Raw genomic sequence first — 25,980 nt, forward strand, 5'->3', positions numbered from 1 at the left:
TTTTCTATCTAATTGCTAATCTGTTAAATAAAACATTCCTTTACAGATCCGCCTGTAGTTAAATTAAGATTAGGAAGTTCTCTAGCAGCTGGAGACATCAAGGAAGGGGATGATGTCTACTTCGAGTGTCACGTGCGAGCCAACCCACCGGCCAGGAAGCTGTCGTGGCTTCATGATGTGAGTTAATTTATTATTATTTCTATACGTATTTTCAAGCAAAGATTTAGTTTACAAAAATGACTATTCGATTGTATAAATTAACATGAACAAAATAAATGTGTGCGTGTACTAGTGTACACACGTAAGAAGTGAAACTTCTTTATGACCTTATTTTTCAAAAATAATTTACTATATGCAACTTTACAGAAATACGTCGAATCACGCGTGGTAGGGATAAGAAAAAGATGGCGCGTAACGGAAAAATGTCACGCGTAACGAAAAAATGTTACTCTAAATTTTTTTCCAACCCCGATAAAGAAGTTTCACTTCAAAAATTGTGTTTGAGGTATATCTCTCTCTTAATGAGTAATAGGTTATGAAAATAATATTCTAGTCTGTTTGTAATTAAGCTTACTACCACGCATAGTCTCGGACGAATACGCGATTAATGTTAAAAATAAAATAAATAAATCGTAAGGTAAACGCTACGTACGTTCTTTCTCTGACTATAATTTGATAAGTTATGCTGGAAGAGGTAACTGGTATTTAAACGTGAGTCTATTTAGTATATAAGAGAAACTAGCACACCCATAAATGCACCTAGGATATAAATTTTCCTCTTTATAACATCAATGTGACAGTTTACAAGTAGCCTAAAATGTAACTACGCCGCTCTCACATTAAACGACAATTTAATTTCTCATGCAATATACGATATAATATTCGCATCCAGCATGAATATTACGAAATTTGGCGAAAAACTATATTAAAATATAATAATAGTACGGCACCGATGCGAGCTCCTCACAACAATTTTATTAAAACCAGACGAAACTCACCAAAATAGGTACTCGCTCATCGAACAATTTGGCCCAAGTTGCAATTAAGTAAAATTGTTTTAACAAGTCCCAATAAAGAAAAACAAAACACAATATTTGCTTTAATTAGAAGGGAGGGACTTTTGTTTGGTCTAGCCTAATGATATTGGGTTAATTATGCCGTCCAATTTTATCCGACTCTATCGCGGCTTATAAATGTACTGAAACCGTGAATATTATGTATGAAATTATATTGTTGGCTTTACGCAGTGTGATGAGTAATTTTATTATAATTGAGATGGTATTTGCTGAAATATTTTTGTTGAATGACTCTCTTATTACGATCTTTTGTAATATTTGTACTATATTTAATAACGCTGGATTGTCACTTTTTTGCTCGGTAAATACTATTAATAATTATACTTAATATTATTAATTGTGAGTTTATAAAAAATCAAATTCAAAATTGCAACAATGCTTCCTGACATTAACCAGAACAAACAGTTAACAAACAGTAACAATAAAAATTGATATCACAATGCAAATTCAAATAGGTAAAATACGACGACTTACAATGATATTATTAAATAAAACATATTACACTAGCCAATCCCCTAAAAATAACAAAAATTTGTACTCTAAAGCACTCCTGCATCGACCGCGAGATTTACAATATCAAAGCTTCCATCGATGCAACAATAGCAAGTAATAGATGACAGTGCACGCTCTGATAATCACTTTGTACTCGCGTTTTAATCAGAAACTTTTATTTTTGTTGTTACGTTCTGAGAATCAGAGGCAATCAGTCGAGGTACATGGTGCTTCAGCTGCGGTCGCTTTGCGAATGATCATGGGGTTGTAAATTTTGTATTTTAATTGGTTTGTTCGGGTTTTGGTTGTAGTAGGGACATGATATTTTTAATACGATTATGGTGTAGTAGAATACAAAGGAGTAGAATGATTCGGAGCAGTGGTATGGAAGTTTAAAATATTGTACAACTGTAATGCTATGATATGAATGTGTTTTATTTTGACTAGTGCAAGATTTAGGTCTTAGGTCTTAAAGCTCTCTAAAGAGGCTGCACATTGTTTCAAATTGATTGTTTTTAAGCGACAGCAAAAAAAGGAGGTTCTCAATTCGGCTGCTACATTTTTTTTTATTCCTGTCAATGTTTGCAATTTATTTTTGCCTTTTCGTCACTTCACAACCATCAATATAGAAATGTTTACAGTCTGATATTTTATGAGATTTTATGAATTACTCTACGCCCCATTTAGCATCTAATTTATAATCATTTGCGTTCGCCAAATTATTGATATCTCCCGACGTCGCACCCGCAATGTATTTCGAATTTTGACATACAAGCGGCCATTTGTCCGAATCGCGTGGACATGCCTCATTGTTTTATATGTGATTGTTTTTGAAAAATGGCTCCGTTCTCGCGACACGCTCGAATAATATACTGAATTTACAGCTCGGGCTTTCAAAACGGATTTTTAAACACAACAAAATATCATGTCCTTTTGCCTGTCAGCTAGACGTGTTCATTGTTAAGACTTTGGTGAGATAACAGGTTTTACAATCATTTTTATACTGTTCTGTAAATGAAACTAGATGACGGAGCAAATTCTGTATTGACTCAGAGTAAAGATACATAAATATAGACAAATGTCTAAAGCTAAATAGCTAAATAGCTATAAATACTTGAAAGAGTTTTGAAATCAGTTACATATTTTTGGGTATATCCATTAAACTAACCTATAAGCTGTCTAAGAATAAAAAAAAGATGAAGCCGGCTACACACGTAACTGCAGCAGGGGCAATGACGTGACATATTATATGCTATCCTGCAACCTGCATCTGTACCTACCTAGCGTGGTGGATTATGAGCCCTCATAAGAAGACTGAGTTCCTGCAGTGGAACATAATATAAGGGCTGATGAAGATACGGTTCGAGCTTCTCGCGTCCTTCGATACTCTATGGCTAAATAATATATTGTTAGACGTAACTTTTGATTTAATAATTTTGTGGATGAATAGTTGTCACTATTTCCTGTCGAAACATGTTTAGCTGTCGAATACTATAAAATATAAATTGCCGCTTTCCTTTGACTCGTGGCGCATTCGTACGAATCGTGCCTAGGGGCTCGGACGATGTTTTTACGACGTTCGACCCAACTACCCTCACTTTGCAGTCGTTGACTTGCTGCGATTTCTTATTCTCTCTATCTACCTACATCAATTAGGCAGTTGTGTAGAATCACAGTACATTCTTAAAAATTACGTTCAGTTGCCGATGCCCATACAATAAAACTAGTTTACAAAGCACTCTGCGAATCCATTATCTCTTATTGCATTTCAGTCTGGGGAGGCGGCGGTTCCACCCTTATGCTTAAAATTGAGCGCGCTCAACGGGCAATACTCAAAGTTGCTTACAAGAAACCTTTTCGATATGCTACATCTACACTCTACGCCGACGCAAAAGTTCTGTCAGTCCGTCAACTTTACATTCTGGCTACCGCACAAAAGTTCCACAAAATGTCTAAGCAAACCTTTGCACCAACATCAAGAGCCCCAAGACGAGTCAATTTCACGCTTCCGAAATGTAATACCTATTTTGTCAAACGCTTTTATAGTTATAGGGGCCCTTTCCTCTACAATAAGTTCATTAAAAGATTAAATGTAAATATAATAAATGCATCTATATATATTTTTAAAAAGAGATTAGAACAACTTTTACTTAACTTAAATTATAGTGAAACTGAAGCATTGCTTGTCAGTGAAAAATAAAACACACATACACACACACACACACACACACATAAACATGCACACACACAAACACACTCACATGCACGCACACTCGCTCACACATACACTGGAGTTTGTTAAATATTTTATTTTCGTTTTTCGTTTTTTGTTATATTTCTTACACTGCAATGTATAGCTTTTAATTTTTAGAAACTAAAAATACTTCTGTAACATAGGAAGAGACTAGTTTCCCACAACACAGGGGATCCTAGTGTGGGGACTAGTGTATTCTAAAAGGATTGTACACTGTGTTTTGAAACAAATAAACGATTTTTATTTATTTATTTTTTATTTTCTTATTACATTCAAACTAATATTTAACCCGGCCTCGTGTGTAATTTCTTATAATATGTTAAATCATTCTAAACATGTAGATTGTTAATAAAACGAGAAGATATTATAATATTATTTTACAATGTCATTTGTTTGTACTTAAGACCCTTCAACAAGATATTTGTTTAAGATTGTATTGTTGTTGCCATTTTGTTCCGAAAAGAACAATTAGTCGAAAGTTTTGGAGGATCTCCTCGCTACAATTTATAGACCGGAAAATTAAAATATAAATAAGTTGTTAAAATTTATGAAGACAACTGTAGGTTTTCGTTGAAGTGTTTTTATAATTTTTACTTCGTTTCTATTTTAATAATATTTTAGTAGTCTAGGATTTAACAGCTATCTGTGTTATAAATTTTATCATAATTGGTGCAGTCGTTTTGGGTGACTCAGTTATAATGATTCAAACATTTAGTGATAAAATTAAAATTTTTATATTTATAATTTTATCATCTTTCATCGTAGATAAAAATATAAGGCAGTATCTTTATAAACATATTAATTTCCAGGAAAACATCTAAACATTTCTTTTAAAATGATGTTACATGCAAAATTTATACTTTGTCAATTTTCATGTTAAATTCGCAATTTTTCTTGACTTGACCAGGAAAATTGTTACAAAAAATTTTCTTTTCATTTAGTTTATTTTTGGGGTAAGCGAAAGTTTGTTTCTCTTTCACTCAGAAACCGCTCAGTTTATTACCGAGGCTTCATGATTAGATTTCGTAGAATTCCTAACTACTAAATTGTCATAATATTTTTTACTCACAATATTAAATATTCATATACCTACTTATTTTTTTATCAAGGAGGTCGTATCATAATTACGCGGTGTCAAGAGGGATAGGGTCTGAGAGACCCGATAAATTTTATTTCTCTTGTAGGTAGTTAAGTTACTATGCGTGCGGCCGTTACTATTCTACACTATTATATAGTATTATAGTGGCTTAGGTATATTTTATTTTCACAAAATATTGTAACCACCTCTATGTTGATGTAACACTTTCCATCAGTGTAAGTGGCAGGGGCATCGGACCTTTAGTCCCTGAGATTAGCACGTTCAAACAAACGAACAAACTCTTCAGCTTTATAATATTAGTATAGATAAGTATATCTTAGCTATATTTTCAAATTAAAATAAAAACCGAAATCAAACCTAATAAATTTCCTTCAAAAATATTATTTTCAACACGAAAACTATCATACAACCTATATAAATTGGCACCCTAATACCGTGGGCCGGCCTCTAATGGCATACTAATTGTTGGATCCTAATGGCGGCCATCTCAAGAGAGCCACTCGAAAGCTTTTCTGACGCCCCCATACCCCTCAAAGGATATTTTTCGTTATTAACGGTAATATAATTTCATTTGCGAAATCAAAATGTTCTGGAATGTTCGTTTTTTGTCGTGGAAAAGGGTTAACTTCGCTTTCTAATTGAAATATGTAAGAGTTATAATTTTATTTGTTAATGAATTATTATTTACTTAAATATTAGATATATTATGTTATGTTAATAAATACCATAAAGTTTTACAAACAACACACATATAAATTAATCGTCTCTTTGTTTTATTAAATAATATGTTTACATTTTCCAATTATGCTCAAATATCTTACCATTACGTACTAAACAATTAAAAACAGTATCCTACATCATGAGTAGATAAAACCAACCAACCACAAATCATGTAATAACTACTACTAGGTATATACCCTACAAAACAGTTCTTACAAAACAAAAAAATATTACTATAATATCAAAAAATCTGCTCCCTCCACTAGATAACATCCCCACATTTAAATATTAACGTATCACATCAAAATGCCGCTTACGAAAAGCTAGCATTAGTAAGTACAGACGAGACTTGAATTCTGAATAATATAAATGTACGCGCATTTTGCAGAACTCAGCAATAAATCGTTATATGCGACGTTTTATATTTATAAACATGTGTCAGGCTTTATAATGTAGAGTGTTTGTTTTTTGTTGTTTGTGATGTTGCAGTTGGAATTAGAGGAGTATTCACCAGATAATATGGATATCTAGTTAGATATCCATCTTAAAACTTTATCAGGTATATTTTGACAACAAATATTAGCGATTAAAAAAAATGTTGACGAAATATCTGAAAATATATGAACACACATATGCAAAAGAAATGTAAAACTACTACCTATATTGAACGTGTTTATGGAAACTACGGTTTCTTTACAAATCATTTGATTTTTTTTTAATTATTTATCTATAGTAATCGAAAGAAAACTTTCCAAACATTTGGATGGCATGAACCAAACTACATATAGACCAGGTATAGTAAAAGGTACGTGCACACATTATATCCCTTGCGAAACTGTAAGGGTACATTCCCATCATGATATAATATGACAACTTAATGAAAAATGTTGTAAAGTCCCGAAGAAATGCGAAGAATGTGCAAACAAGTCGTTTATAAGTGCAACGTCGAGTGACGGTTGGAAATGAAAATGTTGACTGGAACACGACATCTTGTTCAATATTTTTTGAGTTTTAACAAAAATATAGAATGACTAGCGGTCCGCTCCGGCTACGCCCGTGGTACATGTTGACGTTTTCTCTCCATAAGAACCATCCTCGTACTTCAAGGTATATTATAAAAAATAATTGGCCAAATTGGTCCAGGCGTTGTTGAGTTATGCGCCAACACATTATGCGATTCATTTTTATACTAGGGTAACGGCACCAGTGGTCAGCCAGGCACCAGTGATCAGCCTATTGCGTTGTTTATTGGCCATAAATATCGCTGTAATCAAAATAACCAAATCACGCGCACTTAAATAGAAGCTCTGTTTCGTTATTGGTTCATGCATCACGCGATAGGAGCAGCAGGGGGTCAGGGGAGAGAAGTAAACACGTTCGTACAGGTGCTGTCCGCCGACAAGAGCAGAAGTGTCATGTCTGCAATATTTTTTGTTTCACGTGGTGCTCTTTTGAAAGGTGAGAAATAATATATTTTAGTATGAAATGTAATTGTGTTTTATAGATAATAACTTTATAGATTACTTAGAACATTTAATTTTATGAAATTTGATAAAAAATATTGTTTTTTTACTTAAAAATTTGAGGGGCTGACCATTGGATACTGATTTTTTATGAAAGATCCAATGGACAGCCCCTGGGGCTGATTACTGGGATTATTCCTAATTGTTAGAAAACCCAGTGGTCAGCCGCATTTCAAAATATTTTTTTCAAGCGGCTGACCACTGGGTCTCAATCTGTGGTCTCAATGATCCAGTATTCAGCCACGATGTTATTGAAATAATATTTTAAGTATAAATGCGAATGTTTGTGTTTAAATCTATAAGTAATACTTCATGTTAGTTAAGTTTTACCTGAAATAATGGTATTATGTGTATTCATATCCAAAAGTTATTATTGTTCCCTTTTTTTCTAGCTAAAAATGCCGCCAAGACAACAGTATCCTCCAGAGAAATCCTCCGAAAGAGATCCTCCTGTGGTTGATTATAATTATATATATTGTGGATTATAGATACATCAATAATATTATAAACTAATATCGCTGATTTTTTTAAAAAGAATTATTGCTGTTTTTATGATAAATAATAAGAAGTTCCTAGAAAATAAGAAGACACAAAGAGATTGTAATAGTATGTTTAAAATAATATTTGTATTATGTGCGATATACATTTTTTGTGCTAAGTGAATCGTTGCTATAAAAATGTGATTAATATAGTTGATTTTGATATAACATTGTTTATTTTGATCTCATAATTAGTTATACTTACTAAAGGCTGAACACTGGGTTCAACAAGGCTGTTTATTAGTTTTTAGAGGCTGTTCACTGGGACACTGGGCCATTTTTTGTTTAAAATTAATTATATATTTTACTAAGAGAATTATTGTTTTTGATAAACGCTGATTCGAAACTACAATAAACAATAAATCCATACATGTTGTACGTTTTTTTATTCGACGATTGTTGTAGAAATGGCAATTGTCAAAACTTCAAAAAGCTGTTATGAGGCTGACCACTGGTGCCGTTACCCTATAGACGATGAAATTAAAAACAACAGAATGATGTTAGTATATTCATGTATTTTTCTATGTGTTTTGATAGGCTCTGTCGTAAGCGATACACAGAATTTTTCAAAAACTGTCCATTTCATTGATAATAATCGTCTGAAGTATGTCTTATCTTTTTTATCTTCTTCTTCTTATATATAAAAATGAATCGCAAAATGTGTTGGTAAGCGCATAACTCGAGAACGGCTGAACCGATTTCGATAATTATTTTTTTATTATATTCCTTGAAGTACGCGGATGGTTTCTATGTAGAGAAAACGTAAATATGTACCACGGGCGAAGCCGGGGCGGACCGCTAGTTTAAAAATATAAATTAAATAGAAAACAATAAATAAGTAAGTATTCACACAATATACACAATAACACAAAGCTATTGTTTTACTTATACACTGTACAGCCTCTGAAGTCTAAACTAAAGTTAACTAAATTTAATTAAAGCGTAATTAAAGACATTGAAACGCACAGCACAGCCAAAATCTTTTTAACACATTTTACAAACCCTAAATTCTCAACAATTGACTTGCGTTAAGTCTACAAGACACTATACATTGCTTGTACACTCCACTTGTACTCTCCCGTCACTCCAAGACAGTCTAGATTTCCCAAGGCTAGTCTATTTTCATGCATCGCTGGAGCCTCATACATTTACGGCCAAATTGCTGTGACGATGTTTGTATTCTATTGATATTGGAGTATTGAATATTTCGATTAGTTTAAAGTATCTTTGATGAAATTATAAAAAAGGGACTGATCTTGCTAAATACACCATTTAAATCTACATGTAGACGCATGTTAAAAAAAAGCAAAGGCTCTTATTTCCTTTTGAAGTGAGAGTTCTTTAGGCGCGTTGAGAGTAAAATTTCATGATCACGTCATGGCAATACCGTCACGTCATGGAGTATTAGGCGATGATTTTGGTATCTATGAATCTTGCCAAGGAATTTTCACTTCTGACACGTGTGCTCGGCACACACGCTCTTTTTATGTTTATGAGATATTTCAATAACCAATGTTTATATTTTCATTCGCCAGTAGAAAGCTATAAAACTCAGAAACCTCCCAATTATTTATTACATCATTCTATAAGTAACATACGAATCAGCAATTATCAATACGTTCATCTCTAATACATCAGCAGAACTTAATGTACATAATTGAAACATACAGCATCTCACATTTAATATTAGCTCTCATCTCGTAATAAGCCTTGTTTCAACAACTTACCCCTTTACCCACATAATGCTTTTTGCGATACGACTCCTATGGGATCACATCGTAGCAAAACATATTCTAGCCTAAGAGCCGGACGCTGGATGGCTTTGTAAATTGAATAGCGTATCTGGGTTATTCTGTTGTCAAATAGAAAGCATGAATAAATTATGTATCTTTACTGGAACTCATTGAAGCTATTTAAATCTACTGAGTCTCTCTTATTTAGTGGATAATCATTATCATTTAAATTTTGGACCTAAAAGGAGAAAAAAATTGTGCTTAGTTATAATAATAATTCGAATTCTGTTAAACTCTAGCTAAAGTAAAAAGAATACCAACGAGTCAAAGTCTCTACGAAAAATCCCAAGGCAGTGAATATATTCTGTAGTTAACTTTCAACAACCGAATCAATACAACCTAAACTCAATCTAACTTAACCATAAATTAATTGTAAAACTATTCGAAATTGCAATCAAACCTTCACATCTGCACATTAATAATTTAAGAGGATTTCCGAGTAAGGAATATGGTTAAATCTTAAGCAGCGGCTCTTTGCCTGTATTATATTATAATGAATTATTTCCTACCGTATGCGGCGTGTTATTTGTTTTATTACAACTCACGTTGGATTTAATGTTCCCAAGATTTCGAGCACAAGAAATTCAGTGAAAATTATAAGGTATTCAGTCTAAGGAATTCCTTTACGCGACAGAAGTGAGGAATTTTTTCCGTAACAATTTCTTTGAGTGGAGTTTTTATTGCCATTACGGTATTGTTTATTATTGCTCGAAACTCTGGAGATAATGTAAACTGAAGAAACATTGCGCTAAAAACATAAACAGACGTTTATGGTATCTGAATAAGAAATAATATACTTGCATGTTATCATTTCGAGAAAAGACTGTACTTTCCAAATTGTTTTTCGTGCGAATTGACTGAAAGTTGTTATATTTTATTGAAAAAGTTTTTGACTGTAGTTGTTGTCGATAATAAAGAAGTAACTAGGTACCAGACCGTGTACTATACATAATCATAACACTTACCTTTACATGGGATGCTCAATACTGCGTTTTTCCTTTGTCTTTCCTACAAATCCCCTAGCAATTGCAAATATTCATTAACTATTGCAGTAAATTCCTCGCTCGTCCCAATAGAAGCATCTAGAACATTCTAGAAGTTTTCCACAGCGATCCCTGTAATTGTGTAGCAGAAAACACTAGTTCGGTACTTGGTAGTTATGAAGGAAATTTGGAGAATATTGTTCCCCGCTGAGAGGTACACGCTGGCTTCAAAGCATTTCCAATATTCCATAAATGATTCTGCTTTAGATTGAATTCTGTCCAGCAATTATAACTTGCGAATGCGTTCAATGCAGTATATTATGTTGTTGATTATTTTAGTTAATGTTGAGTGTGTGGAATATTCGAGAAAATCGGTAAGCAAGTTTATGTATTAGGTAATGCAGCGTTGAATAAGATGGAAGTCGTGGAATCTGGATATGATGAAGCTATATTATGATACTTTCTGACAACTAACGGTCTTGTTCTAGTGTTTGGGTACATATTATGGAGATGTGTATAGTAATAATTCCATGTTGCAAAGTGTAGTAAAAATTATCTGAATTATTCGACTAATAAGTACCAGATATTTTTCAGTACACAAAGTCATCCGTGGAAAATTAAATACAATTCTATCGAGTTTTACAAAAATACCCCCCGATACTTTAAATAGAAAGCCGCAAAGCAACAATCCTAATTCACATAACGCCTTACAACGCAATGAAGTGAAAACATGGAAATTGAATGAGTACACCGAAAGACGCTGTTTTCAAGGATTATCGCTGAGGGACTTTGAATAATCCTACTTTGATGTCCCCGCGTAATTTTGCCGCTCAAAATTTTAACGAAACTGCTAAGATACTTTATCGATGAAGCGAGATGTACTTGGAAATGAGATTGCTGTATGGAATCAGGCATTTTGTTTATTGTTTGGTATAAGTGATGTAAACAGATTACAGACTATTATATTATAGTTTATCTATGTTACAGAATACAGACTATAGCGAGCCCGCCATATTTTTCTACAGATAACAAATATTTTTCGATTTTGTAAAGTTTGTAAATTGAGTTTTTTTTTTTTACTTTTGTTAGATAGTTCTAATACTTAGTCATCAATATTGAAATCTGAACGTAAATAAAACAGAAAATTCCAGTAATAGTTTAATTAATTTCATTCCTAGAAAGTCTTGTACTAACAAACGAGAAAATTAAAGAAAAACTTGTGAGAAAACTATCGTTTCAATTGATGGAATTTAACGATAATTTTCCAGTAAAATAGAAATGGAAATTTTTAAAGCATTGATCTAGTTCTTTCGTGAAATAAAATTTTGTAGTTTGAGTGATAAATAGACTTGAATAGATAAAGTTTTGTCAATTTATTAGATATCTAATGTTAGTGGTGAAAAAAAACTTTCTTAAAATGATAAAAGTTTTACGTATTGTAATAGAAAAAGAAACATGGGACAAACATATTTGGAAATATCTGGCGTCTGCGTCAGCGTCTGGTCAGTCAATACCTAACAAAAATAAATCTCTGAATTCAATTCGTGGTATACGACCACGGAAACGGAACAGTTCTAAAACATTTCGATATCTAGTTAAAAACGTCGTAGTATCAAAGCCATGTAAAAGGTCGACTCAAAACACAAATCCGAGCACTCGTCAATCAAGGAATTATTAAATTCAGACGTGCCTTGTTCGTGCTCTTTATTAAAATTCCCGCCGCCTCCTTGCTTATATTAGTGCTACCTCCGTGGTGCGCTCACGTACCACGGTGACGAATTTTAGCGTTCTGAATAATAAGATTGCTCTGTTTTTGAGAATCTCGCAACTGGATTTCTTATAATTTGTAAAGGATATCAGGTTTTGGAAGGGGACATGTGACAGGCTGCTGTCCCTTTTTTTCAGCATTTTGTTTGTTAATTGCTTCTCTATAATAAAAATCTAACACAATTTGTATCAAGACTTTGATTAAAACGTATCCTGAGTAATCTAGCTTCTCATCTTTTTATGAATATTTCCTCCCTCACATAAATATAACGCGTTCAACGAACAAGAATATCACAGAGATTCGACAAACGACTGGAAAATTTCCTTTCAAAAATTCTAAACATTCCAGAATGTTCGAGAAGGTTTCCCTTTGTCGCTCTCTTCAATCCTGAGCGTAAATTACTCTCATCAATTAGGCTCGTGAGGGCGACCAAAACATCGCCCGGAATATTAACCACCCACGAATGAGACGTCAAAATAATACGGCATATAATATATTTCGGCGCACAATTTGAAACTATATTGATGACTGTGGTTTAATTTTCTATGAAAAGGGGTCCGTGTATACTGTACATATGATATACCATGGGTCTTGCAGGGATTGTCAGTAATAATTCAGGATTTACGTATGTGTATGTATGCAGTGAATCTTTTACCTTTGAATTGTCAGACCATACTTCTGAGAAATTTCAATTCTTCACAATTTATGCTAGAAGAAGGTAAATGTTGTATTTTTGTTCGAACTTTTCATACTTATAATGTAATGGAGAAAATTTATATTATAATAACAGCGATTAAGTAAGATATTTTAGACATATCTCGCAAATCATATTTAATTTCATTTAATATCATAAAATATTCAAAATATTATCCAAACCTTGAATCATTTCTTAGACAGAGTACCAACCTAAATACTACATTAATTACGTATTCTTACGTTAATTTCTAAAAACCCAAGACCATAAATTATATGAATTGTCATTTCATTTCAAAAATTATATTAAAGCGGGGCTCAGATCTTGATTTATATTACTTACCTGGCCTACATCTGTTGTCCTTGACGCAAATATTCCCGTTCTGTTCCAACTTTTACCACTTTATTACTATGTAATGAATATTTTTTTGCTTTTACTAAAGTTTTAGTTTTTCTGTTTGGATTTATGTGATAAAGAAAGAAGTCTTTTGTAGCGAATAATTTTTGTTAATGTCACAATAAGCTGACATTGAATAAAGAAAATTTTAACAAATAATAGTCTACTAACCATTAATTTCGGTCCTGATGGTGATGTCATGGATATAAGCTTGTAATTGTAATATTTCATACAGACCTAAGAATTAACTTTATGCTGTTCTGAAATAAATAAAATATAGAACGTTCTAGACATTATACGGTTATACCCAGTTATACCCTATGCTCACAATCATTTTACCAGTTAAAAATACACACACTCACTTCATTCTATCTATTGACTTGCCTGTTCACTTGTCCCTTAAAAAGTCAGAATATAAAAGAATCCTAAAATGCTATTCACCTCGGACTTTGACCTATCCTTTGCACGTTCTATCGGCTACAAATCTAACATTTTTCATATGAAAAAATATAACTAATATGAGCTTACTTTCGTATTCAGCCCACTCTCGTATCTAATTACATAGAGAACTTTATGGGGCTTTAGGTGGCGGTTAATTATCTTCCCTATCTTATGTATAATATTTTTTAACCTTTTGTGATATAGACAAATTTATTTTACTAGTGTTGTATGCTCCATTGTTTTGGATGTATAATAGTTTTGTTCGTTTTATATTAAAATAAGTAATGATATTTAACCTCCGAGATAATTAAGTTATTAGATTTAATTTAAATTATTTATATAAATAACCAACATTGTTCTAGGCATAAATCTGATTTATTACATTACTTATTATATTATTTATTTAATACATTTAGATAATTTTCGTCATTAATCCGCGTGTAGGAGTTTCTATTAAACTAAAACGATGTTGAAACTTCACGTTATGTTATGCTGTAAAATGTGTTAACGTGAATTACAAAATTAATGTTTCAAAGGTTAATATTAATTAAATATAAAATAAATATGCTAGATTAAACCAGAAAAAGGATCCATAACAATTCACACTGCACTTGGGAAAAGTCTATGCAAAATTCGAAATAATAATCAAGTTAATATAGAAAGTAGATTGCAATGAATTCTCAAGAGTGAAACCACAAAACATAACTAGTAATACCTGGGTTACTTTCCTCAAAGATTTTCCTTACCCATTTTACCTGTAACGTAACCGTTAAGATATTATTTGATAAAACCGAGTATCTCAGACAATATTATCATAAAACAGATGGACATAATTCTATTATTTTTCCTTTGAAATCTAATTCAAAATGTCAGGCACGTGTATGTCATATACAATAATGTGTAATTTCCTAAAGTACAGATGTAATTTTGTTAGCGAATAAAAAAAATTATAGCCTGATGGCTCTTAATTATTGCCTGTAACATATTGATTTTTACTTACTTTTTTATGGTAAAGACGATAAATGGCAGGGTTTTTTGACATAATTATGATCGTCAACCCTTTAAAAAAACTAATAAGTATAAATTTTTCTCTAACAAATCAGTCTAACCTTTTCATTTACCAAACCATTTTAATCACTTTAAATCTCTTACCTTGTGGCACACCAAACTGCACATAATTCACAAAATAACGTACCTTTCCTCACGGATTTCCGATAGTTATTTCTACTAACCCGGCACCCCGCAGTCTTCCTGATGATCTCCTATTATTATCCGGTACACTCTAATCGACACTCACGATTCAATTTATACTCCTTTCAGCTGGAATTGATTCACTGAGATTTTCCGTTGATGAAGTAATGCGCTTAGGATTAAGGTGCCTTAAATAGATATAAAATTTGAAGTAAGGTAAGCGCTAAAGGTAGGTTAAGCTTCTTGAGGCAACATCTACTTGTCGCTTTCTTAACTATTATAATAATAATATGGGATTTGGGAAATCTATAATATAAAAATGAATCGCAAAATGTGTTGGTAAGCGCATAACTTGAGAACGGCTGAACCGATTTCGATTATTCTTTTTTTATTATATTCCTTGAAGTACGAGGATGGTTCTTATGTAGAGAAAACGTAAACATGTATCACGGGCGAAGCCGGGGCGGACCGCTAGTTTGATATGAATTTGATATGATAATAATATTATGCTTATCGAGATGACATCGAGCAGCAACGGGAACGTTCGATTAGATTTTCGAATAGTAATGTTAAAGTATTATGACTTATGAACACTATTCATTTTTGCCTAGTTGTTCAAATGTGTATGATTTTGAATATATTTAGTTCACTTCGTAAAAATAGCTTCCTCCTTTTGACTTACTTTTGTCTTTTTACTTTGACTTTCATAAGCAAAAATACAAGACAGATAAAGTAATATGTCCAACACAAAACGAGTGAAACTAAAGCCTATTTCCATGTTCAAACTAAGCCGGAACGTTTTAACTTTGAAGTCGTCTGCAGAGAGAAACAAGGTCGTTTGTAAGACTGTGGTTATGGTGTGAGAGCAAGCGATTAGATATAAAAACTTTTTTATATTAATTTTAATAATAATGGTTATGTACCCTGGCAGTGTCGTTATGTGAGGTTGGACGTGAAAGCAACTCTTTAGTGCTTAACTTATATGTTCTGTTCTTTACTGTTTTTACTGTGAACTGTCATCAAAATTACGTGATTAAAAACTATTGTAAACACTACGCATACTCATTACTACAGCTACGTAAAGAACTTAGAAGTATACTTTTCATTCATTTCAAAATATTAATGATATTACGAAGTAGTGTTATAAAACATAATATTTTATATAATATAAAATATTATTCGAGACCCGAGTTAAAAAAAGGTTCTACTAAACTATAATCTTTATCACCTTTGAATAGATAATAATGTAAACTGTTCATACTTTTTCAATGTTCTCATAAATATGTCGACATGGAATTTGAATCTTCTTCTTATATATAAAAATGAATCGCAAAATGTGTTGGTAAGCGCATAACTCGAGAACGGCTGAACCGATTTCGATAATTCTTTTTTTATTATATTCCTTGAAGTACGAGGATGGTTCTTATGTAGAGAAAACGTAAACACTAAACATGTACCACGGGCGAAGCCGGGGTGGACCGCTAGTTAATAATAAAATAATATAAAATTAATGTAGTTTATTGCTTAGAGTACCTAAGTACATAATATATTAATAATTTTATCGTTACTACCTCTATAAACACAGTCTAAGTATTCAGACGCAATACTTTATCAAATTAAATTCCATTCGCACATTTAATAACGCTTCAACTCATATTATTATTTGGTACAAAACGTCTTAAATTATTTATTCATTAATGTTTATTTTTGATGTTTCAATTATACTTTTATGAAATAGGATTTAGTTTATATCATAATATCATTTCTGGTTGTTTGATTATTTTGTTCAATTTAAAAAATTATATTGGTTCCTCAACTACTAAACTACTAAAGCAAAAAAAGATGCAAAGATTTTTTTAAGCTATTGCATAGCTTTTATCTCAGACTTTGGGCGCGGCGACCGAATGTAAAAATTCCGTAACGAAAAAATCTAACACACCCCACTCCGACCGGCACAGCGATACGATGCTATGCAATAGCTTTACCGCGGCAGTCCTCGAGTGCCGCACGTATTTTTTTTAACATCAAAAACTTCACCTCAAGTATAGATTATTTATCTTCCAGCAATCGTATTAGTAATACAAAACGAAGAACTATAAATGTGGCAGCTAAAATTCGCGTCAAAAAAAATTGAAAAACAAAAAAAAACAAGACCATAATGTAACTGTTTTTAAACGGACTGACAAAGCGACGGGCTGACAATAGTCACGGGAAATTTTGTATTTTCAATTCTCACAAAGCTTCTTTCGTATTGCCGGTTTAAAATGTCCTTTTAATTTTAGATACATTCGGACTGAGGAAATAGAATTCGATGCGAATTTCTTTTTGCAAACGGGTGATATAAAGATCTTAAATCCACTTATCTGCTTCATGAGTTGAATTTTTTTCTAAATAATTGTATAATAAGGACATACACAGAATAAGCGAGAAAATCACATGCTGTTTGAATAGGTCTAAATAGGTGTTGTGGAATATTATTTAAATAACTTTTCATGGCAGATATAGGAAACCTAAAGTATTGGTAAATAAGTAAATATAGATATGAAGGAATATTGAAATATTTACATTTATTTAGAACTAGCTTCCGCCCGCGACTCCGTCCGCGCGGATGTCGGTCTTCGCGTGGAGGGTATATTTCTCCATTTTGAGTAACTCTGACAATAACATCTTATAAATATCTATTGGACTCAAATACGGCTAGGCCTATAATAATACCCAACGTGTGTTCGCTGTTCTACAGAACAACGTCTATGGATAAAACTGAAAAATTAAGATTATTTTTTTTCTTCGTATTTTTTCAGAATAAAAAGTATCCTATTTTACGCCCAGGATAATAAGGTATAATTATACCAAGTTTCATCGAAATCGAACCGTTAGTTTTCACGTGATGTCTTCACATACAGACAGACAGACAGACAGACAGACAAAAATTTTTTTAATCACATATTTGGCTTTGGTATCGATCCAGTAACACCCCCTGCTATTTATTTTTTCAATATTTTCAATGTACAGAATTGACCCTTCTACAGATTTATTATATACAGTATAGATATAGATAATTTTCCCGGATATCTTTTCTGGTTACTATTGTCTTATTGTCACTCTAAATTCGACATATAAGCTAAAACAGCAAAATACTTCCTCTTTTACATACTATATTACAATTCCCAAGCATACACAGTTACCTTAATAAAGACAACTCTAATCACACGGCATCACACCGTCACTGCTTCTAAATCTCCACCACTTATCTTTAATAATTAGACAGGCTTTTGTTAAAAGAAATAACCCAGCCTTCAGAGTACCAGCCTTTGTCCAACGAGGATCTTTTATAGAACGCAGTTAATGGGCATCCCTTTGTGTATATAATCATATTCCCCTAAACAGGGCCCTTAGCTTGGTACTTGTTTTAAAAAGGTTTGCGCTTTATTTGTTAGAAGACGGGGAAGTTAATACTAATTCATAGTTATTTTGATGTTTCCTCTAGCTCTGAATTTGCCAAAAATTATTATTATTCATCTTTATCCTCGATCTAGGTGTTAATAATTGTATATTTTATATTCTTCTTGTACATAAACAAGTATATAAAAGGTTACTTAACGTACAGTAATTTTTATTTCCTCGATATAATCGTATAATCTATACCATATTCGTAAAAAGTTCAAAATTACAATCACCTTCTATTTCGTAGAAGAATAGCTTAAATAACAAATTAATTAATAAAATCTCGTTAAAGATTCATCTATCTTATTCAACAATTATTAATATAGTTACCAGCTTCTAGTTATGAGTTTAACATATTTTATGGGTACAATATGTGATATGTTGAAAATATATGAAACTTTCTCTCTCAGCTCAGACTAATTAGACCCGTTTTCAATATCATAAATGTATGAAATTGCTATAATTGTACCGCTGTTCTATTTTTGCGTTAAAAAGCTTTTCGTGTCAGCAAAATTATGCTAAGTTCACGTAAGATCGTTTCGGTTTAAGCGTTTTTAGTTTACATCCCGGTTTACGATTGTAATACTCAATACAAGCCTACTTACTCAGCTTAAAATGTATGTTTTTAAATGAGACTGGCAAATGTTTCTGTCGCTGCGAGAACTAACCTATTAGGAAATTTTCCATGAACAAATCGATGTTTACGTTCTATTGTTTCTTGGGATACTCTTTACCAAGGAATAACATAATATAAGTATAGGAATTAATATAAAATTCTAATGTTTATAAAAATAAATCTAAGATGAAACAACTCAATAATTTTTATATCATCAACTTGTTCAGTTCAATCGACTGAACAGCCTTTAATGATTGATATTCCACTCAAAAGGAACAATTTTGAAACACTTTCCTTACTGCACTGCTTGTAATACAAGGTTTACAGCCTAGAAGCCTTCTCCGATATGAATTACATTCTTCAATTCGTATTTTGTAGTTTTTCTTATTACCTCATACAACAAAACAAACTCTTCAGTTTTATAGTACATACATATAAATCTCTAACCACTTAACCCTCCAGGACCGACCGCTCGCGCACAACGCGACAGCTCGCGTGTTCCACAGCAACCAGAGCCTGGTGCTGCAGAAGGTGACGAGGCAAAGCAGCGGCAGGTACGCGTGCTCCGCGCTCAATGGGGAGGGCGAGACCGTGTCCAACGAACTGCATTTTAGGGTTAAATGTGAGTATTGAATGTAATAATAGATCTATCTATTACAGTCGTATATCTATAGATATACGACTGCATTTTAGGGTGTACTAAGGTGTTGATGTGCAAATAAATGGTACAAATACAAAGCTTCTTACAACTTGATGATATTATAGTACAGTAGAACCTCGATAAGTTAAAGTCCAAGGGAAACACAAAATATTTTAAGTTATAGAGGTTTTAAGTTATCAAGGGTCTATGTTAGGGATAGGTTAATATAGAGGTAGATATGTACATTGTACATATTATATGTATGTACCCTTGCTCCTATTTTACTCGAATGCATCAAAAGGATTGGTTCAATAAAATACTGAAAATTAAATATGTAATCATATTGATTTATTCACATTGCATACGTAACTGCAAGTAAGACGTTGTCATAAAGCTAACCGCCGCAAAGCTTTGAAGAATTTCGATAAAGCAAACAATAGGTAATGTATAACATTTTAATAGACGTAAGTAATCGGACATATTAGTATTTCGTTGTAATTAATATGTTGAATTTTATGTGACTATCTGGTAAATTACTACAATTTTGTTGTGCTAATGTTGGTGTCGTTTGGGGAAGCAAAATATTTAATTTTGACTCTATTTTTTTGATGGTATTCAAATTGATACATTATGTTTGTCATAGTTATCCTGTCATAATATTATGTTATGAGCATTTATTTATATACTAGCTGTGCCGCGCGGTTTCACTCGCGTGTTGGTCTTAGCGTGATGATATATAGCCTATAGCCTTCCTCGATAAATGGGCTATCCAACACCGAAAGAATTTTTCAAGTAGGACCAGTAGTTCCCGAGATTAGCGCGTTCAAACAAACTCTTCAGCTTTATAATATTAGTATAGATAATATGTATTTTTATCTTTAATATCATAAATGTAGAAACAACTGCATTTCTGGTATACATTATAAATTAACACTCATCCTATGCAAAGCGAATTTAATTCACTTTTCAATCCCATATTCTCCCAAAACAAGACAAATCCCGTCGCCCATTTGTCACTATACGAATGCACCCGCCTTAAACGTCTAAATTCTGAATATTTCTGAATACGACTTGTTCCGCCCAAATCGCGAACACAATCATAGAATTTCATTCGCGTGGAGGCCTGTTTTGAAAAAGCCCGGTTCATTTAAACTTGGAGCTCATTCGAAACAATCAGTTGGAACCAACAATGGCGCCTCAGGATTAATTAAGGCACGGACATATAAATTATAATTATTATAAACGCGGAGTCATCCCTGCTAATTTATAATTATAGTAAATTATATTGTTGGTGAAATATTGTTATATTTGTGTGCAATGGATGGTGGATTTCAAAATTATTTTAAGGAACCTAAAAGGAGGATACTAACCGCATAAACGACGCTATCTTCGCACAAACTAATAATAAGTTCGAACCTAGAACACATATTATTTATTTAAATGCAAATATTATACACCAAAAATTTTATTATTATTATTACCTATCCTATACCAATGTTCCCCATTTAGCTCAGTATAGTCACACAGTACGCCTAACATCAAAGTACATGTTTTTGTATAGTATGTGAATCATGCAATTTTAAACATATAATCTTCTCGAAAAATAAAAAAGACGTATGGCACTCGGGGACTGCCGCGGTAAAGCTATTGCATAGCATGCCTTCAAGCCACACCTCCGAGCCCGTCGGAGTGGGGAGCGTGAGGTTTTTTCGTTACGGAATTTCTCGATTCGGTCCCGTCAATTAATATTATGATGGGCTATAATGAATCGCTTTGAAAACAGTTATAAGTCGTGTAGTAACTTTTTAATAATCCGTAATTAAGGTCTGGAATATACTAATGAGCAAATCCAATTGTTTATATATAGGTACCTATCTATTGTAATAGTTTTCTGCATATCTAATTTTCTGTAGAATTTAAAATGTACATGTCAATATTAAAAACTTCCGTATATGATTGGTTTGGTTTTAGATTATCAATGTTATGGCGAGCCTAAGAAAATAAGGGATTCATATTATATTTGTATAATTGTTGAAGTAATATAAATTAACACAATTATTAATATGTGTGTTAATCTCAAAAACAACATAAATTAAAAAATATTACTCTGAAATGATTACTCGAACGTTAAAAATACACATTTCTCAGAAGTACATCCTTTATGCTTCATATTTTAGCTCTCGATTTATTGAAATATTAATAAAATGTGATTACAGGCGCCTTCATGTGAATAATGATGATAACTCGTAGAATTTCTCACTGCATTTTTATATTTTACTGACATTCAAGAAGGCACGTTTTGGATAATGTTTTTTTTATCCTTATTCGATATTTATGAGGTACATAATATCCTACCCTACTAATCCTACTAATATTATAAATGCGAAAGTTTGTGAAGATGGATGTCTATGTATATATGTATATTTGTTACTATTTCACGCAAATACTACTGAACCGATTACAATGAAATTTAGCACACTTAAAGAGAGTAACTTGGATTAACACATAGAATAGATTTTATCTCGGATATGACACGGGAACGGGAACTACGCGCATTTTTCTTTCAAAACGCGGGCGAAGCCGCGGGCAAAAAGCTAGTTATTATCATACTTGTAAATCTATTAAAAATTCAATTTTTATAAAAACTAACTATTAGTCCCGGCTTCGGCATACATTTTTCTGATAGTCTTTTTAACATTTTGTACGTCCTTTATATTTGAAGATTCGAATTATCCTTCTTTAATTTAACTATTTCTCTATTTAAATTCAAAATTATTTACTGATTTCGTGATTAATCTTTACTGACTTTGACTGAATTTAATAGTTAGTATTAATTTACCACTTTCGTTATAATTTTCGAAATACTAAAAGTGAATTATTAATGTTTATGAAAACCGTAATAAATCTGCAAAATTTAAATTCTTAGATAAACTAACTACCTTGAAGACGATCATTAAAACTTGTCGATGAAACTTGTATCGTTTATCGCAACTAACGCAAATTTCACTTCGTTAACTTTGAAGGTTTTTGTTAGTGCGTGTAGAGTTCTCGAACATTCGACCTATATAATTTCAATGCCATTTTTTTTAATTCAAACCAAATATTCGATTATTTCAGATAATAATCGATTATTTCAGATGGAAACGTGATATTTTCTAATTAATGGTTTAGTTTCTACCTATATAATTTCAAACCAAATATTCAGCAAATCTTTTACAACTGGAAATTTTGAATGGTCATAGAATTTTCGAATTCACCCGCGTGGCTCCGCTCCTGTTGGTCTTAGCGTAATAATAATATATAGCCAGCCTTTCTCGATAAATGAGCTATCTAACACCGAAAGAATTTTTCAAATCGGACCAGTATTTCCTGAGATTAGTGCGTTCAAACAAACAAACTCATCAGCTTTATAATATTACCTAAGTATAGATCAGAAAGTTTCTACGAAGAAAACCCGACAAGAGACCTTCTCTATTCGAGTCATGTTACTTTAATACAAAGTAATAATGATGCTAAGAAAACAGCGTTCCGTGTGTAAAACATACAGTCAAATATATATTTACCAAATAAGTTTCTAAACAAACTTATTCTCGAATACCTCATAACACAAAGTGCACATGCAATACTTTTCTCAACTTTCATCTTAATTAAACTGATACAGTTATATCTAACGTAAATTAACTATTGACTGCAGGCCCCAGGTGCCTGGTGACGTCACACCCGCGTCCCAAGACGAAACAAGACAGGAATTTTTAATGGACCCATAGCGGGAAATGTTGCAATAAATTTCTGCTCCGAAAGAAAATTGTTTCGGAATGAAGTTGCGACTTGCGACTCCGTAGCTTTTGTTTCAATTTAAAATGTCGCTTAAATTGTAATGTTAGTGGGGGTTAAGTGTACACTTAAGACAACTTAAGATGTGTTCTATTGGATTGTTGGATCGATTGTTTCAGATGGAAACGTGATAGTTTTGTAATTTGGGGTTTAGTTCCGATAAAGTGTTTTGCTTGTTGTCGTACCTGATATAACATATTTTCAGTTAAATTAAATACTATTTCGCTTCTTTCAGCGGTAATTCGTTAAGGAAATATGTAATTTATTATTATAAATAATAACGTACAAATAATTGTTCACCTATTCGGAAATAATATATTTTACCCCCCCCCCCCCCACCGGCTTCGCCCGTGGTACATATGAAAAATAGATGTTGGCCGATTCTCAGACTTACCCGATATGCACAGAAAATTTCATGAGAATCGGTCCACCCGTTTCGGAGGAGTATGCAGACTAACATTGTGACACGAGAATTTTATATATAAGACTAGCGGTCCGCCCCGGCTTCGCCCGTGGTACATATGAAAAATAGATGTTGGCCGATTCTCAGACTTACCCGATATGCACAGAAAATTTCAAGAGAATCGGTCCACCCGTTTCGGAGGAGTATGCAGACTAACATTGTGACACGAGAATTTTATATATAAGTTATCAATATTTGATAACATAATATCAACTTGTAAGTACGTAAGTTAATACCTACCCAATTTTGGACAATTACTAGGAAATCCGGTAAAGCATTTTCGCAATCATATATCTAAATTTAGATATCAATACCCGCAATACTGTATTAAAATTTCATTTATATAAAGCTTTTGGGATTTTACAACATAGAAGATAATAATATTATCTTTCCTTTACTACCTACCTATTAATAATTTGGTTTTAACATTATAAAACATGATCTACACTAATATTACCGAGATGAATTTACATTTCTCATAAGAGGAAATCTATTACACATCATGTCCATCTTAATATCTCATTTATATATTAATTCACAACTGCACCACACATTTTATACCAAGCCCAATCTCCACTAGCGATATTTCGTTTAAAAATCCGTATGTATGTCCGAACAAGGCTCCGGTTTGTCCCAATAAACAATGGCAATGTTTCGGAATCGGAACCAATATTTGCGCCGAAACTCACAGCTTACACTGGAATAAAAAAGCGCATGATCCCAACAGCTGTCTTTTTCACATTGCTTTTTTTCTAGGTTTAACATTTGTGCAACTTTTTTCGGGGGAAAACATTAAAATGTTTAATATTTTACAAAATAACAAGGTAGAATTGAATAATAATGTGTAGGTATTCAGGTACATAGATACTAGGTAAAATAGATGCTACAATATATTATGGTATATTATATTTAGGGTTGATACAATATAGCACATTTTCATTTTCTGGCTGCACTCAATAAGTCTTTGTTTTTATCTTATTGATGTTATAGATAATGATAAAATTATGTTCACAAATGATAGGCATATCGTTAATATGATTTTAGACGATTTTGTATATTTTTAAATTTCTTCCTACATCCAAGTTACTAGGTATCACCTATACTGCGTATAGTACCAGGATTTAGACGACATCCTTCGCGAACATTCGATGCGTTGAATCCATTTAACCGAACTTTATACCCACGCAATACTTTCAAATTACAATACAAACGTGCTACAAGTACAATCAACGGAGTGCATTTCCTTGTATTTCCTAAATAAAAGTAAAGAAAAGTATTTTACGAAGAACAATGAAATTTTATTAGAGAATAGCTCTCATTTCGAAAGCTCTCCACCTTTCCAAGAATTAAATAGGTGTTTCTATCTATATAAAGCTCAATAATAAAATATTTCTACAAGATTAAACTCAATGAAAACGCTTTTAATTTTAACGCTTTCGTCTTTCTTAGTTCGAAGAAAATTGTGCTAACAATTTACTGGAAAGCTTATTGGTAGGTAGTTATTAACGTTTAATTTTTCAAGTACTTCGATGAAGTTATACAATTGTTGTATTTTAGTATAGTAAATGTATATAATTTGTGTTTATTATATATGTATAATGAAGAGCAAAATAAAATGTATAGAAAATGATTACAAAAGAAGTCAAAGAACAACAAAATTAAAACATAGCCAAACATTCAATAAATTTACATACAAACTAATATTTGACAAAACTGTATAGGTATTTAAACTTAACAATTTACTTACAACTATAAATAAAAAATGTGGCAAGCTCTGTTAAGTCAAAGTAAGTCATAAATAAAAAATATCGGTTTTTTACATAATAGTTAAACTACCTATTCCAACAATTGGATAGATGGCACATGACTGATGACATTGACATTTTCAAAAGTTAATTACGCTTATTCATTTAACACAGACAAAGCCTGTATGTAAAGTCCTGATCTAGTAGAACCATAAAACCGTTGACCAATATCTCAAGCATCGCGTGTCACCGGGTCGGCTCCACTTAAT

The 25,980-nt window shown here is 32.4% G+C and overlaps 1 protein-coding gene and 1 long non-coding RNA gene across 2 annotated transcripts in view; both read left to right on the forward strand.

Annotated features, from left to right (window-relative positions):
• side-II (sidestep II transmembrane protein) overlaps positions 1 to 25,980 on the forward strand; it is a 222,897-nt gene that overhangs the window by 153,697 nt on the left and 43,220 nt on the right. Inside the window, exons 8-9 of the mRNA XM_089709739.1 lie at positions 47 to 177; positions 19,492 to 19,651. Of these exons, the coding sequence (XP_089565865.1) occupies positions 47 to 177; positions 19,492 to 19,651 (291 nt within the window). The remainder of the gene's footprint in view (positions 1 to 46; positions 178 to 19,491; positions 19,652 to 25,980) is intronic.
• On the forward strand, positions 6,832 to 8,165 carry LOC149490187 (uncharacterized). Its single transcript, XR_016317604.1, has 2 exons — positions 6,832 to 7,099; positions 7,557 to 8,165. It is a non-coding gene; the product is annotated as an uncharacterized LOC149490187 (long non-coding RNA).

This window comes from Colias philodice, chromosome 2 (genome assembly GCF_061535455.1).
Source record: "Colias philodice isolate Cphi_HAF_F1 chromosome 2, ilColPhil1 Martin Lab GWU primary, whole genome shotgun sequence".
NCBI classification, from domain to species: Eukaryota; Metazoa; Arthropoda; class Insecta; order Lepidoptera; family Pieridae; genus Colias; species Colias philodice.